Consider the following 17,024-nt stretch of genomic DNA (forward strand, 5'->3'; position numbering starts at 1 on the left):
CCGGCCGGCGCTTCAATTCCTGGATGCAGCTGGCGGAGCCTCCCGCCCTCCGGACGCCCCCCCCACCAGCTGGCCCCCAGCTGCACTACAGGCCCCTCCCCGGCGGGAGGGGGACGCAGTAACTCCTGTCGGGGGGGTATCGGCCTGCAGTCCGGGGGTCTCTCCACCCATACCTGTCTGGGGCACGACGAGGTCATAAAAACGTATAAAACATTAAAACCCTACAAGGCAGTTTAAAAAACAAGGCGGCGGGGGGCTGTTCTGTTCTGCGCCCCTCGCAGGCGCCTCCCCAAAAGGCACCCCTCCCCCCCGCACGGAAGGAGCAGCGCGCCCTGTAGTCAAAGCCGGGAAGGAGGGGCGGGGAACGGAGACCCCTCCTTGCACATCGTGGTGGCTAAAGTGTCGGGTTCGAACCCCCGCTCTGCCATGGAAGCTCGCTGGGTGACCTCGGGCCAGTCACACGCTCTCTCGGCCTATTTGACTTCGCAGGGTTGTTGTGAGGAAACAGCGGAGGTGAGGAGATCAGCGTAAGCCGCTTTGGGTTCCCCCGGACTCTCAAGCGGGCCACGCCGCTATCTCTCACCCCCGCCCCCGGCACACACACACACACGCGCGCGGCTTGGGAGAAATCAAGGGTGCTTCCTTCCAATGTTCCTTCCAATGCCGGGTTGGGGGGGCAGGGAAACAGCGAGGGCCGGGGGGAGAGGCAAGGGGGGGGAGATCAATGGGGGTGGAGGACACGGGGGGAACCGGCAGGATGGAGGGGTACTTCCCTCCTCCTGCTGCTTCCTCCTCTGCCTCCCCCCCCCCGTGAGTATCGCGGGTCCACCCCTTGAATATTTATATATTGCTTTATAACTTTTTTTTTACTTTTATTTTGCTTTTTATTAGACATTACATCTACACAGTTTACATATATTTTCAGAGTCTATTATTCATCAACATTTTTAACGCAATTATACATCCTTTTCCATCTTCTATTTTATACATTATTGTTTTTATCTTGTAACCTTAAACTCAAATCACCATTTGTGCAAGATCTAACAATTTTAGCATTAGATCCTCTTTTGAGGGTATCTTCTCGTTTCCAATTTTTTGCCAATAACATTCGTGCAGCAGTTATTATGTATGTTATTAAGTATGCATCTTTTGAGTTATATCCATTAGATATCATGTTTAACAGATAAATTTCCAGTAATAGAGTGAGATTCAGGTCCAAAATTTCTTGGATTACTTTACGTATCATTTTCCAATACTTTTGCACCTTACTACATTTCCACCACATATGGTAAAAAGTCGCCACATTAGATTTACATTACCAACATTGGTTGGATACATTATAACACTTAGCTATTTTCTCCGGGAACCAAAACCATCTGTGGAACATTTTATATACATTTTCTTTGTATGCTACGGCTCTCATATATTTTATGGATTTCCATGTTTAGACCATTAACTATATTTTTCCCAGATCTTTCATCCAAGATATCATCACCTCTTTAATATTTTCATCCAGTTCAAAATCATCCGGTAAAAAACTATAAAGTTTCTGAATTAGTTTGTCATTTGACAACAGCCAAATTTTGTCAAGTTCATTTTTTCCATCTTCAAAACCTCTTACCATATCTTTACCATATCTATCGCATATCAATACCTGTTCCCACCAGGATAAATTATATTCGCGTACCAGTTTTTCTTCAGTTTTTAATTCGTTATTTTTTTCCCAATAACGCATTATAGTTTACTTTTTTATTTGGAGATATTAATGATGACTTTGTAAATGCCTCAAGCCGTGAGACCCATTTTGGCGTTTTCCTGTAAAATGTCACCTTTATCTCATTCCAAATTTTATTCAATGCTCCTCTTAACGCATGACTCTTAAAGTTAGAGTGTATTTTCTCTTTACCGTACTATACATAAGCGTGCCAACCCATGAACAAATCGTGATCCTCTAATATTAGGGTCCTAGTATCCAACTCAAGCCATTCTTTTATCCAGACAAGGGCGGCCGCTTTATAATACAGAGACTAGTTCGGTACATCCCCCCTTTTTCCTTCCTATCCTGTATTATTTTCCATCTTATTCTTGCTCTTTTGGGATGCCATATAAATTTTTTAGTAATTTTATCCAGCTCCTCAAAATATTTCTGATTCTTTAAAATAGGAATGTTTTGCACCTAAGAATAAGAATCTTGGCAGTATATCCATTTTAACTGTTGCTATTCTGCCCATGATAGATAAAGGTATGTATTTGAATTTTAACAGGTCATTTCTAATTTCATCTAACAATTTATAATAATTTTCCTCTAGTAAGGAGCTACATTTATTGGTCAAATTTATACCTAAATATTTGACTTTTTTTACGAACTCCGACATTATTTTTTGAATTTCTTGTATAGTTTCTAGTTGACAATTTTTCGATATTAACTTCTTTTTCTTATAATTTATTTTAAGACCTGCTACATTTCCATACATTTTTATTGCCTCCAGCAAAGATATGGATGTTTTCGGGTTATCTAATATAAATAGCAGATCATCTGCGAAAGCCAATAGTTTGAATTCTTCTCCCTTTATTTTTAAATCCTTTATCTGTTCGATTTTTTGTATGAAATTGCTCAAAGATTCTAGTACAAAAATAAACAGTAATTGCGATAGCCATTGTCTTGTCTTGAACCTTTCTGGATTTCTAAATTAGTGGTTGTATCTCCATTTGCAAGTATTTTAGCATATTGTTTTTTATAAATAGCTTTAATTATGGTCAAAAAATACTGACCACATCAGCTCTATCTAGTTTTTGCAATAGAAATTCCCACGATAGGTTGTCAAAAGCTTTCTCTGCATCAAGAAACATTAAGACATTCTTTTTCGGGATGTACCTCATTATATTCTAATATATCAATAACTGTACACAGATTATTCTTCATTTGTCTTTTCAGTAAAAACCCCGTCTGATCTTGGTGAATAGTTTGGGACAACACCTTTTTAAGTCTGGAGGCTAAAACATTGGCAAATATTTTGTAATCTGCATTTAGTAAAGAAATAGACCTATAATTTTTAATTTCACTTGTGTCCAAGTTAGGTTTGTGTATTAAGGTAATTACTGCATTATTCCATGACTCAGGTATTTTTTCTGTTTTTCCTATCTTTTGAAACAGATCTTTTAATGGGCTATTTATCTGTTCCTCGAATACTTGGTATAATTCCACTGACAAGCCATCTGGCCCAGGTGCTTTTTTTCTTTTTTTGCCTCTTTATTGCTTCTACCATTTTGCACGTAGTGATTGGTTTGTTTAACATCTTATGTTGATCATTGAATGTGGTATAGTTCCCCTTTTCTAGATAATCCTTAATCTTCTGATAATCTTGATCTTTTTGCTGGTAATGTTCTTTGTAGAATTTTTCCACTATATTTTTAATTTCTTGTACGCTGTATTTCTCTTCATTACTCTCGTTTCTTAATTTGGTTATAGAGCATTTTTCTCTTTCTTTCCTCAGCTTATTATAACCGTAGCTTGTTATTTAGTTTGTCTTCGCACATCTTCATCATGTTAATTTGCTGTTCATCCCGTCTCTAAGTTTGAACCTTACCTTCCATTCCAGTGTATTTCAAAAAGCGTGCCTTGCACACAAAAGCTCATACCTTGAATAAACCTTTGTTGGTCTTAAAGGTGCCACCGGAGTCTAAATTTGTTGTACTGCTTCAGACCAACATGGCAGACTACCTGGATTTAGTAGGGATGTGCAATTCAAATTCAGAAGTATTCGGAAGCACTGAATAATGCTATATTCAGAACAGTTACAAATAATTCCAAATCAATCTTTTTTCGTTCTGGCAGCAAGGGTGGTGGTAGAGAGGTCCCTGCTTGGTGCTTCCATGGTCTTGGCCAAGGGAGGAGGGAATGGGGTGAGAGCAAAACCTGTGAGCAACGTCTGTCTGCACTTATGAAATCCTGAAGCAGGCACAGACCATCAAGAAGGTTCTTTCACACCAGTCCTTTCCTAGCATAGCTGCTTATTTAATTCCCTGCAGTATCCGATTCCTGACCATTTGCTCTACATGCTGAAACACTCTGTGTCCCTTTTTACATTTGATTCCCTCTCTACCCATCAGTATATAATAGAGATAACCTAGATTAACTAGACTGTAAATTCATAGGGAAATGTTACATTGAGTTTAGGCCTCTTTGGCATCATATTAGACATATGGATAAGGACTGATAGATTTAGATAATAGATTCTTTGTGTGTGTGTGATTTTTTTCCCCCCATGCTGTAGCAGAACCAGACTGTTATGTTTTGGGGAGAGTCCGCCATCAATATGAAACAGCACGTAGAGGAAGTTGGTGCATGGGGGTGGCTACAGGAAAATTGCTGTGCTTCCCTGAAGCGCCCTTTGAATAAGAGATTGGCACATTCCTGCCCACAGGATAGGGTATGCCACTCTACTGTCTGCTGTCTCCCCTGCTTAGAGATGTGAAGGCCCGGAAAAATTCGCAGGAAAACCGTTTTTTTCCCCCCAGAAGCCTTTTTTCCCCCCCGAAAAATTGGAAAAATTGAAAAAAGAAAAGAAAAAAAATTGATTATGGAACGTTTTATTTTAACATGATGAATAAAATATTTTAAGACAAGTTGTTCAAATATTTTCCAAATCATTTCTAAAAATTATGTATGGTATCAGATTGATCTAATTTCTGTGCACGGAGTACAAGCAAGTCCTAGGTTACAAACTGAACTCTCCAATGCAAGAACAAAATGCATTTCTTCCTTTAGGAGGTGCTATTGTCACAAGAAAAGAAAAAGGTTTCAGTTTTGTTTTTGCATGTTTGTAATAATTTGTTTGTAAAAATTGTTTGGATACACTGTATTTTTAATATGCTAGTTGTGATAATTTCATGCCAAGTAAAAATGTCCAGTCATATTGTATGTTCCTAAAGTAACAGAATGACTTTCAATCTGGAAAAGAAATGCTTAGTGTAGCATTTTTTTCAATTTTTCCGAAAATTTCCATTCCCCCCCGAAAAAAACTAGAAAAAAACGGGTTTTTTCCCGAGCTTCAAAATTTCCAGAAATTTTACATCTCTACCCCTGCTGTCTCTTTCTTTCCTCCCAAGTGCTATTCCAGGACTATGCTCACTCATTCAGCTGTGCTGTGTTCTCCCAAAGCTGAGTGAGTGTGAGCTAGCTCACAGTTTTTTAGCCTCCGGCTCACACATTTTTGTTTTAGCTCAGGAAGGAGGGCTCCAGAGCAAACTAATTTATGCAGCAGCCAAATCGCTTGCTCACTATTTTAATGCCAGTAGCTCACAAAGTAGAATTTTTGCTCACAAGACTCCACAGCTTAGAGGGAGGATTGGCTGTGACCAGTACTGGCTGGGGAAGTTCTGGCCCACCACCGCTGTCTATATGCTGTCTGGCTCTCCAGTCCATCTGCCAGTGCTACCCAGGGTATTTGTCCTCTCCCCAGCACCAGCTGTCGTCTGCTGCACAATGTCTTGCCCAATGCTGCCCTAGTGGCATTTTCACTATTCAGAGTTTGTTTGTTTTAGTGGGAAATGGCTATTCCTAGTGACTTTAATGGCGTTCTGGACATTCAGAAATTGTGTATTTTCTAAATTGCAAAACCAAAGGGTCCTAATTCAGAAATCCGAGTCTGGTTTTTGGTGCTAGTACACAACCCTATTGTGGAGCTGCGGTGGCTCAAGTGGTTAAGACGCTGAACTGCAGGCTGTGGAAGGTCAGTAGTTCAGCAAGTTCGAGTGATGGAGTGAGCTCCCGTCTCTAGTTCCAGCTCCTGCCAACCTAGCAGTTCGAAAGCAAGAAATTGCAAGTAGATTAATAGGTACCACTTCAGTGGGAAGGTAACAGCGTTCCGTACGCCTTGGTGTTTAATCATGCCGGCCACATGACCACGGAAACATCTTCGGACAGCGCTGGCTCTTCGGCTTTGAAACGGAGATCAGCACCGCAACCCTAGAGTCAGATTCGACTGGCTTCGAGCAAGGGAACCTTTACCTTTTACACAACCCTATTAAATATCGAATCATTAACTCAGAGCATCCTCGTGGGAGGGCAAACAGATATCTGATCGTAATGGTTGTTGGATTTTTCTTTCTTTCAACAGTTACAGGTCCAGGTTTGCTGCTTCCCTTCTTCCAGTTCTCTGTATTCTACTTCCCAATCAAGCGAAAAGAATGGCTGGTGAGCACTGTCAGGAAACAAGGAGGCGGGGGAGGAGCGGCTTTGTGAACCATCTCATGTGGAGGCCTGGTGCATAACTTGATCAAGATTATCATTTCTCTTTCTCATCTTTGGCAGGAGGTAGCATTGATTGTGACCTACCACATCAGAGTTTGTCTGATCTACATACCCCTTATGGGATTTACGTGTTTTATGGCATACTACTGGCTTTCCAGGTAACATTAAGACCTCTCTTTGCTCTGAAACTTTATAAATCATTTATTTTTATTATTAAATGTTTCTCCCGGCCAAGGCCGGCTCAAGACGGCTTACAACAATAAAATTCGCATAAAACAATCATAATACATTAATAAGTACGGCATTAAAATGCAAACAAGATAAAGTGCTAGCAACATCCTCATTATCCCAATTGGGTCTTCAGCCTTCTGCGGCTATCTCAGGTAATTGGCACGGGCTGTGTTTGAGGGACCTACGGGCCAGGTCTCCGCCAAAGTAGGTATTAATTTTTGGTGGTGGAGGTGTTAGTGGTTGCTAATGGTGGCGGCTCCAAAAACCTGGTGGAAGAGCTCCGTCTTACAGGCCCTGCAGAACTGTGAAAGGTCCCGCAGGGCCCTAGTCTCTTCCGGGAGCTCATTCCACCACAGTGGAGCCGCCACTGAAAAAGCCCTGGCCCTAGTTGCCACCAGTCTGGCCTCCTTGAAGCTTGGGGGGCCAGCCGGTTCTGGGTCCCCGATCGCAGCGCTCTCTGGGGAATGTATGGGGAAAGGCAGTCCTTCAGGTATGCAGGTCCCTGGCCATAAAGGGCTTTAAAGGTAATAGCCAGCACCTTGAACCGAATCCGGTATGCTATTGGCAGCCAGTGTGGTACTTTTAGGGTGGGCTGGATGTGCTTCCGCATGAGGATACTCATCAGCAACCTGGCTGCCAGCTGCAGCTTCCAGGTTTTATACTTCTATTATCAGTTATAAGGTGCTTTGATTGTGTTTGACATCCAGTGACTGGAGCCTTCCCATTTTAGGTTAAATTCTTTAGTTAAATTAATTTGTATCTGCATTGTATCCACAGAGTAGCCTTGTAACCAGTTATGCATTGCATACATGTGAGTTGTTTGTGGAAGGCAGTATAGTATAGCTAAGCCAGATTGTTTCTTGGAAGGGAAATCACTGAGGAAGGCCATGGCAAACCACCTCTGCTTCTCACTTGCCTTGAAAGCCCCTTGCTGGGGTCTCCATATATCATCTGCGACTACACACACACAGGCTATATAAAGCAAGCCATGTCCGTATTTTACAGTGCTGGTAAACTATGATACTGGAGGGAAGATGTTTCTCACATGTAATTTACAACTCCAGGCTAATCTGTTATGCTGAATTTGTTATAGAATTGGACCCAATCAAAGTGATCAGTTTGAAAAGGGGTGCATAAGAATGTACCAACTTGATAAGCCAAATAACATGACACGACAGTTATCAGAAGTGTGGAGTTTGTAACATACTCTGTATGCATTTGACTTCACAGGTTTCTTGAGACCTGTTGGTTTACTTGGGTTTCACAAATGAACCACATCCCAATGCAAATTGATTACGATAAAAATGCGGACTGGCTGTCTATGCAGGTAAGGATCTTTCTAGTTCTCCAAAGCTCTGGTTTCTGAGATCCTTCATTGCTACTGTTGCTATTCAGAAGGGAATCTCCAAGTGGTCACAAATCAAGTCAGTCACTTTCCTTCCACATTCCAGCTCTGTTCTTAATTGTTTGGCACCATGCTCAGAAGACTCCATTGCAGAGATGAACCAGAGGAACTTAAGATGAAACTTTAGCTTTCACTAGTCATCCTTGCTGTCACTTTCCCTCTTCTTCTGCCTATTTATTTAAATTCTCTACCTCTCTCTCCAGCAAGCCCAGTGACACACAATCTCTGCAATTCAAAGAATTTTTTTTTTAAAAAAACACTACATAAATTCACCCTATAATGACATTATTAAAGCTTTAGTGGGGCTATATGTTGAACATTCTATATACTTCATCTTTCCTCGGCTTGCCTTCTTTGCTATACCTCAGGAAGGGCTTTTGTCTCATATGGCTAAAAACTAGTTTAATGGATTCCTTGTATTATCTAGAGAGGGTAACCTACATAGTTCCTCCTGAACCAGGAATTTTAGACTGATAACCTGGTGAGAAGAAGAAGAGATTGGATTTATACCCCGCCCTTCACTACCCAAAGGAGTCTCAGAGCGGCTTACAATCTCCTTTCCCTTCCCCTCCCCACAACGGACATCCTGTGAGGCGGGTGGGGCTGAGAGAGCTCTGACAGAAACTGCTGTTTTTCGAGAACAGCCCTTGTCAGAGCTATGGCTTGCCCAAGGTCATCCAGCCAGGTGCAAGTGGAGGAGTGGGGAATCAACCCCGGTTCTCCCAGATTAGAGTCCGTGCACTTAACCACTACACCAAACTGGCTCCCAGTAGTTTGCCATTTGCCCGCAGCAGAAAACAAAGACCTTATCCATCGCTCCTAATTCTGTCTTGTTTTTCCACAGCTCCAAGCCACCTGCAATGTGGATCAATCCTTTTTCAATGACTGGTTTACCGGCCACCTGAACTTCCAGATTGAACACCAGTAAGGCCATCAAGGGCAACAAAATCCTTTTGTGTAGCTCCATATTGTGATGTTATACGATTCTACAGAAACCATGTCTTTTCCTCTCTCCAGCCTTTTCCCCACGATGCCTCGACACAATTATTGGAAAGTGGCTCCTCTGGTGAAATCCCTCTGTGCCAAGCATGGCATTGCCTACCAATGCAAACCTCTGTTCACTGCATTTGGAGACATTTTACAGTAAGTATGACAGATATATTATGAACTGTTGTTTATTATTTATTTACTTCATTTATACTCCAACTTTTCCTCCAGTAGGGACCAAAAGTGGCTTTCTGTCAGGGTTTGATAGTCAGGTCACACGACACAGCGCTTCATAAGAAGAATTCTGTTTATCGGTACACCAGGACTATGACACGTGTATTGCTTGTGTCAGGAATGCCCGGGAACAGTCAGGCACCCTGAGTTATACTAGAATCAAATATCCCCCCCCCCCCTTACAAGCAAAGCCAATAAAGTTCGCGCATGCGGGGAAAGAAAACAGGCAAAATCAAGAGCCACTGATTCCCAGCAGAAGATGAGAGCAGCTGGAGCATCCCAAGGTCAAGGAAGAGATAATACGCAGACAGTGAAACGCAGAAGCAGGCAGAGTAAGGTGGTTTCCCCCTCCACACATTCCAAGAGAATGGCGGAGCTACCTGACACTTCCATTGTTCTCCTTGCCTCCATTTTATCCTCACAACAACCTTGTGAGGTAGGCTAGGCTGAGAATGTGTGACTGGCCCAAGGTCACCCAACCAGATTCCATGGCACAGTGGTGATTCAGACCTGAGCCTCCTAAGTCGTAGTCTAACACTCTAACCACTGTGCCACACTGGGCCGCTGTTGTGTGCCAGAAAGCAGATGGAGGAGAAGTGCAAGCATCACTAGAGCCCTGGTAGGCTATCAGTATCTAAGAAGGGACATATTTTGAACTTACGCAAGGACAGGAGCTCCCAGCAGCATTGACTGTACCTACTGACTCCCTCCCATGAGAACCAAGTCACAAAAGTCTTTGTACCTTCTCCTCTCACCACAAACAGGAATCAGCAGAATCCTTAGTTTATTATGCACCTCCGTCACTAATTTTTTCTGTGTCTAAGCTCATGCATTGGATGGATTAGATATAAATGTACATAAGGGGGACTATTGCTGTTTTCATTAGTGGCTTCTGTTCGAGTGAAGACGGTAACTTGACTGTAGGGAGTTGTCACGGCTCAGGTGGGGTGGCACCTGATGCTGCCACCACTCTGGGTTTAGGTTCCCTTGAGAAGGCCCAGAGCACCCTCCCAAGACCTTCAGACCTCCCTTTTGGCCGAATAAGAGGCGTGAGGACCAGGCAGAGTGAAACAAGGAAAAGGTTTATTTTATAGGAGGTCAAACAACAAGGTGCAGAATAATAACAGTAAGCGGGTGAAAAGAAAAGAAATCAAATGCCCTAACACGTCTAAATATATTTTCCATAGCTCATTATCTCAAGTGGCCTTACATTACTCACCCCTCCCTCAGGATGAGGGTTTTTCCCCTGCAGCAGCCTTTCTTCTGGCTCTGCCCTCTGGAAGAAAGAACAACTCTTCCTGCTTCTCCAAACCCTCCCAGGGGCTTCTGGGAGTTGTAGGCCCAGCCTCACCTACTGCTAGCCAGGCTCCTTGGGCCTAGTAGGCCTCTGGGGGCACAGCCCAGATCATGACAGTCATCAGCAGCCCGTGCTGTTCCTCAATGGAAGCGGAATAAACAGATGCCGGGGAAAGTCCAGTATTAACAGATCATTCAGAGTTCCTCTCCGGGTTTTCCGACATCTGAACTCTCCTGCAGCGAAAGGAAACCAGAAGGGACGTCTGAACGTGCAGATCTGTTTCCGCCACCACGGGGGCCAGGGGGTTGCTGCTTATATGCACATCCATCCGCCTGAATTTAAATAAAACCCACCCTTACAGCTCATCCAGTAGTTGAAGCGCAACTAGGCTTGCCAAGTCCCCCCGGGGGGCGGGGAAACCCCCGCCCCAGAGGCCTGTTCCCCGCCACCGGCAAATCGGGCCCCAGGGGGAACCCCACCCCCAAAGCACGCAACGTGCACATCACCCGGAAGTGACACGACAACGCTGGGCACGCTGGGGACGGGGCCACGGTCATCCAAGGGGAAACTATGGTTTTCCCTTGGATGGTCGTGGCCCCGCCCCAGTGTGCCCGGCGTGGTCACGTCAATTCCGGGTGATGTGGTTGTGGCGCACGCGCCCTCCTGGAACAACGCTGGAGTCCCCCGCTCCAGCGCTGCTTCGGACTTGGCAACCCTAAGCGCAACACTAATATGGATGCTCCCCCAAGGGATGGCTGCGCAGGTAACCCACCACAGCTGGTGTGATGTGGATGAAATGCTCTGCTACACTTTAAACCAGTACAATTTTAGGCACCACCATACCATGCCAAGCCACCAGTGTGACTGCAGCCACACTTAAGAATCAGAGAAAGGTGATTGAGTGTAAAGTGATGTGAATGTTGCTCATAGAGGAGGATTGAAACTGTACTGCGTAGCCTTAGTTCAATGTACTAACATACTAGAATCATTCAGTGGCTCTTCCTCCTCACCTTCAAGTGTCCACTGTTCTTTTCTAATCCTGTATGTCTTTGCTATATGTTCATATTATATTGTGTGACCTCCTGCCTTGGATTGCCTCAATAGCACATATAGCCAAAAAGTTTCTAGTTAAGCTTGTTAGAAAGTTTTACGTGATGCTGAAGTCTGGAGTTTAATTGCACACAGCGCAGGAGACAGTGTTTAAAGAGAAATTATTCTGGCTTTTCTCTTAGGAGCTATTGTTCCAAAGGAATCAAAGTTTTCCATAATTGATGCACCAATCACAGCTTTATTTGGAGAACAACATAAAGCTATACTGTTTCCTCAAATCTATTCTTTTAACTAGTGAAAGAGCTTAAGACTCATCCATTATAACCTGGAGTTAATATGATAGGCTGCTGAAAACACCATTAACTTATACAATTACCATAAGATCCGCTCAAGTGCCTTCTTTTCTGTTCTGCTTAAGAGTTCTGAAACTAATCCTAGGTGTTTTCTTTTTCCACATAAAGTTGGTAATTGTTTGCTGTCAGTTTTTATTATCTTTTCTGAAACAGCTGTTGGAATATTCTGTAATAAGTTACATTTTGGCTATTTAAATTTATTTGATAGCTATAATTCTTCCATAAAAAGAAATCTTAAATTTTGCTTGTCTGTCCTCCATTTTGATTCTTGTGAACCATCTCCTCTTAATTTCATCTGTATAAAACGTTATTATATTGGGGGCGAAAGCATACTGCATCTTTTTAGATATGAAAGTCTGTTATATGTTCCTCCTTAATTAGAAAGAAATGCATAATTTATGTTTTATTGTTTATATCAAAATATAATACTGAACTGCCATTCTCAGTAGTTCTAATGAGCTCTCTGCGTCGATATTAACAGTTGTGGATCTGTCTTGTCATGCTATTTATATTGTCATTACTGTATCAGAAATTTTTTGGCTTGGCTTGTCTGTTTTTCTTAACTTTACCATCCTTTTTGCTCAGTAAAAGCCATATTTTTTGTTTTGCAGCTCTCTGAAGGATTCAGGAGAAGCCTGGTATGATGCATATATGCATGCATGAGAGGAAGTTCCTCAAAAGTACATCACAGATTGAGGGCAGTTAATGTGCTGAGGAAGAATTTGGGGTCTGGTGGGTGAGACAGGCAGATGTTCGTGAATTTGGGGCATTCTGAAGATGTTATTTCCTGTTCTACACAATGTTCCCTTTTGTGCAAGTTCTGTTTGTGTTCTGGCATTTGTAGAGTAGGGTCTAAATGCAAGAGAGGCATGAGAAAGAAGGCACTTCTGTTGTGCTTCATTTATGAGGACAATCTCACTTGTTTGTGTAAAACTGAAATCTGACTGTCTCTTCATGGGGGGAAAGCTTTGTGAATAAGACAGTTAAAAGCAGAAGAACAGCACTGCTGAAGAATGAAAATGATGAAAAGTAATAACATTTGTGAAAGCCACAGGAAATGTTGGGGAACGTTGTTTAGATGGCTGCTTCAGCTGTAAGAACAGAGGTGCCTTTTCAAGTGTCCATGACAGTGAGCTTAAGTAAAAGGCTCCATATAGAATTTTAGCAGCTGAATAGATCTCATTGAGTTCTGTGTTACCATTATTTCCCATCGTGGTGGTGGTGGTGGTGGTGGTGGATGCCTCTCCTCTCCACCAGGTACTTCAAAGGCCCACATGCTGATGCCCAATCATACAGTTCATGCAATTTCAGCCTTTCCTTGCTAGAAAAGAAACTGCATGCCATCTGGGTCAATGGGGAGGCCTCAGTTTGCATACTGTTTGAAGTGCACACATGAGGAAGGGCACCCTTTCACTCCTCCACCACAGGAGCGCCAACTCCTCCCCCTCCTAATGGATGATCCAACTGATTCTCATTCAGTGATAACTTCTGGCAGCATGATGGGAAAGTATTGCATTCATATTGTTTCTAAACAGATTTGAAAGCATTGGTCTTCTTTAGCACTCTGCCCTTAGGTTGTACACCACCTTGTGTACATATTTTTATTTATTTGTATGATTCTTGTTAATATGTTTCATAAAATTCATTGGCTCAATATCTGTGTGGCTGACTGTTCTGTGTGTGTTAACTCCAGCATAGGCACTGATATGATATGGGAAACTCATGCCCTGTATTTTAAAGGTAAGGTTGGAGTGGCGGTCTGAGTGCTTCATTTATTAGTAATAGGGTTACAAAATTAGTTAAGAAAAGGCACTGCCATTTCACTATCCACACCTAGAATTCTTTCTTTCATGTATTAAAGAAGTAACCCACTGAAGCATTGAAGTATTTGGAACAAGTTGTCTGAAAATGCACCACTGGGCTCTTCAAGAATGTCATCACTTCTCTCAAATTGCAAGTGGTCAGATAAGACCTTTCCTTTCAGTGGTGACCTCATGACATATTAATGAATGGAACTGGACATTTCACCATTGGTATATAAAATAAATTAAAAGGCAGGAATTGGGAAGCAATGTGCAGAGGATTTGTTGAAATAAAACGGTATGGTGTGGGCAAAGTTAGCTGGTGGGAGCTGTTTTTGGAATGGTCCCCTAAAGCCACAAGTTTAAAAAAATTATTCATATATCCAATAATTGTGATTTCCCCCCGCCCCATCTAGTCATAGTCCTAATGTGTTGAGAAGCAAAATTACCTGTACTAGGTCTATATTTCAGCTAGATTTGGTTTACAGTGGTGATTGTTGTGGCGAGAAGGTTGCTCTGGCTGCGCTCTCTTTCAGTCTGCATGAGTGTGTATAGTCACCACAAGTCTCAGTCAATGCTACCTCTAAGCTGTGGAGTCTTGTGAGCAAAAATTCTACTTTGTGAGCTACTGGCATTAAAGTTGTGAGCAAGCGATTCGGCTACTGTATCAATGAGTTTGCTCTGGAGCCCTCCTTACTGAGCTAAGACAAAAATCTGTGAGCCGGAGGCTAAAAAACTGAGCTAGCTCACACTAACTCAGCTTAGAGGGAACACTGGTCACAGTGCATGCCTAGTTGCAGCAAGGCCCCACTGAACATGGATACACTGTTTTGCAGATTCTGTTGTCCTACACTTCAGGAAACAACTGGTTGATTAAACTGTGTCCACAGCGTATGAAGAGTCCCACCTAATTTGCCCCACTCCAAACTGTTATGAAAGGGGAGCGGGCAGAAGAACACCCAAGAAGACATTCCCTGGAATGAGACGAGGAAATAAACATGACAGTTGGCATGCATCTGAGTATTAACATGGCTTTGGATGGGCTTGGCACTGGGGCCTGCAGCACACGTATGGGATGCAGAGAGAGAAGTGTGTGTGAATCCTATTTGTACCATCAAAGAAGCATTTGTGACAGTGTCTTTTATGGGGCAGTCTGGGTCAAGAAGACTTCTCAGTACACAAACATGGAAATATCCACTTAATCAGAATCCAGTACAATTAGCTGGAATGATCACCTGTTAGTTTAATCTTTCATTTATTTTACTGTACTTATACCCTGCTTCTCCCCCCCCCCCCATAGGGACCCAGAGCAGTTTACAACATTCCCCTCTCCATTTTGGTGTAGTGGTTGAGTGTGCGGATTCTAATCGTCTTGGGGGGAGTGCTAGCTAGGAGGAGTCAGGTGACTGGTTCTTTTTATAGGGGGTCCAAGAGATGGGTGGTAACCAATGTCAGATAAGTTACTGTGAGCAGGGGAGGCCAAGAGGGTTGAATGTCCACCACCTCAGCCAAAGGCCTGGTGGGACAGCTCTGTTTTACAGGCCCTGCAGAACTAATCTCTGATCTCAGGTGGGAGTGTGTTCCACCAGGCTGGGGCCAAGGCAGAAAAGGCCCTGGCTCTGGTTGAGGCTAAGCAGACATCTTTCGGGCCAGGGACTACCAATACTTTATGACTTTGTTTAAATCTCATTTGCCAAATCCCCCTGGAGTGGGGGCTCTGAAACCTTTTTAATCAGCAAAAAATATATATCCTAGGCCCCGGTCACACAGGCCAGATAACACGTGGGGGAGGCGTGGCTGTTTTCCCCGGAGCAAAATAAAATGCAGTAGCCAGATCACACGGTCTCCCGAGGCTTCGCACTTAGGCTGTTAGCTGGCAATCACACGGCGATGCTGGAGCGTGGCAAAGAAGCGGCGTGGCAAGCGTTTAGCGTTTGTGTGCATGCACAGTTCCACGGACCAGCACTGCTTTCAGCTTCGTGTTTGTGCACATGCACTTACGAAAAGCATCCGGTTTGCGACGGGATGTGGACGGGCGCCAGATGCCACGGGATACTAGCGCTCCTGCGATCAGACGCCCGCCCCTGCCCCGCGTTTTCTGGATACTAGTGCACTTTCCGAGTTACTTTTTTACTGTGCATCTTCGGCGGGACGCTACGGGTTGGCCACGGGTGTGCTATGCTTCCCAGATGTTGCTGTGTGATCACGCCCCGAAAATCCACCTGACATTCGTGCCTTTAGCGCGGCAAATCCTCCGTGTGACCGGGGCCCTAAATTTATACTGTCATGGGTCCAAAGAAAAGTGACAGCACCAAAAAATGTAGCATTCTGCAAAAGTGAAAGGAGAAAGTCAACAGGTCCCAGCAGCACTAGCAAGGGCTAGGGTCTAAGGCTGCTCAGCTCTGCTCTGGCCACAGGAGCGAACAAAACAGCTGTGCTTGTTACCACGCTTGACCCAAGACCTAAACCTATGGGAGCCATTCACCTCAGCTTGCTTCTGGGTGTTTTCAATAGGCTAATCCATCTCTGGTATTGTTTGTCCACTAGTTTCAAATGTCTTTGTCTTTTATTGGAACTCTGTTCAGTGATTTTTGTGACTAAGCCAATATTTGGACATTAGTCTTCCTGGTTCAACACTCTTTTTTTTTATAATATATTTATTGAGTTTTAACAGACATACACACATATAAGACAACAACAAACATAAATCCACACACCTACTAATTTTTCTTACACACCACGATGATTGTTCCTTTGATTGTAACTAAGTGAATTGCTAAGTCTCTTTCCAGCTTTTCCTATAATTCAATCAAAATATATTCCCATTGTCAAATCCATTTTCCTACTTTTGCTCCATATAGCACTCAAATTTCCTGGTTGGTACACTTATATTCCTTCAATTTAATTCTAGGAGAGAAATAAATATTTACTTTAAATAATCACCTAAACAATCTCCAATGTTTCCACTTTGATATCATTTGCTGTACTTCAGTTGTCACCTATCATTTTAATCCTCAAACCTCAATAACAATAAACATAATTCCCCTGAAAGCCGACCAAGAGCACAACTTTAACTTATAACCATACTTATAATATCCACAGCGGTTTTATTTTCCCAAAATTAATATTTTACTACTAACAGATAAACATAACTAAAAGTAAATATATTCTAGTTTATATCTACCTTTAATCCCCCACCAATATGTCTCAGATAATTTCATCTGTCCAGAAGGTTCATCATATAATAACAAGCCTATAAACATAACTCAAAATACATTAAAAAAAACTATATTCTGGCCTAGATCTACATTTAATCACATCTTAATTAATTTCATCTACCCAGAGAATTAATTCATTACCCAAACCACATTTCACACCCCATATATAACTGATATGATATGATTGCTTCACC

The 17,024-nt window shown here is 42.9% G+C and overlaps 1 protein-coding gene across 1 annotated transcript in view; it reads left to right on the forward strand.

Annotated features, from left to right (window-relative positions):
- Nucleotides 1-13,483, forward strand: part of LOC107121914 (fatty acid desaturase 1-like) — a 26,939-nt gene extending 13,456 nt beyond the window's left edge. The window contains exons 7-12 of the mRNA XM_015424927.1: nucleotides 6,120-6,196; nucleotides 6,314-6,411; nucleotides 7,715-7,811; nucleotides 8,734-8,813; nucleotides 8,907-9,032; nucleotides 12,422-13,483. Of these exons, the coding sequence (XP_015280413.1) occupies nucleotides 6,120-6,196; nucleotides 6,314-6,411; nucleotides 7,715-7,811; nucleotides 8,734-8,813; nucleotides 8,907-9,032; nucleotides 12,422-12,473 (530 nt within the window). The 3' untranslated portion in view covers nucleotides 12,474-13,483. The remainder of the gene's footprint in view (nucleotides 1-6,119; nucleotides 6,197-6,313; nucleotides 6,412-7,714; nucleotides 7,812-8,733; nucleotides 8,814-8,906; nucleotides 9,033-12,421) is intronic.
- Nucleotides 13,484-17,024: the final 3,541 nt, after the last annotated feature.

This window comes from Gekko japonicus, unplaced genomic scaffold (genome assembly GCF_001447785.1).
Source record: "Gekko japonicus isolate JY-2015 unplaced genomic scaffold, Gekko_japonicus_V1.1 scaffold1541, whole genome shotgun sequence".
Taxonomy (NCBI): Eukaryota; Metazoa; Chordata; class Lepidosauria; order Squamata; family Gekkonidae; genus Gekko; species Gekko japonicus.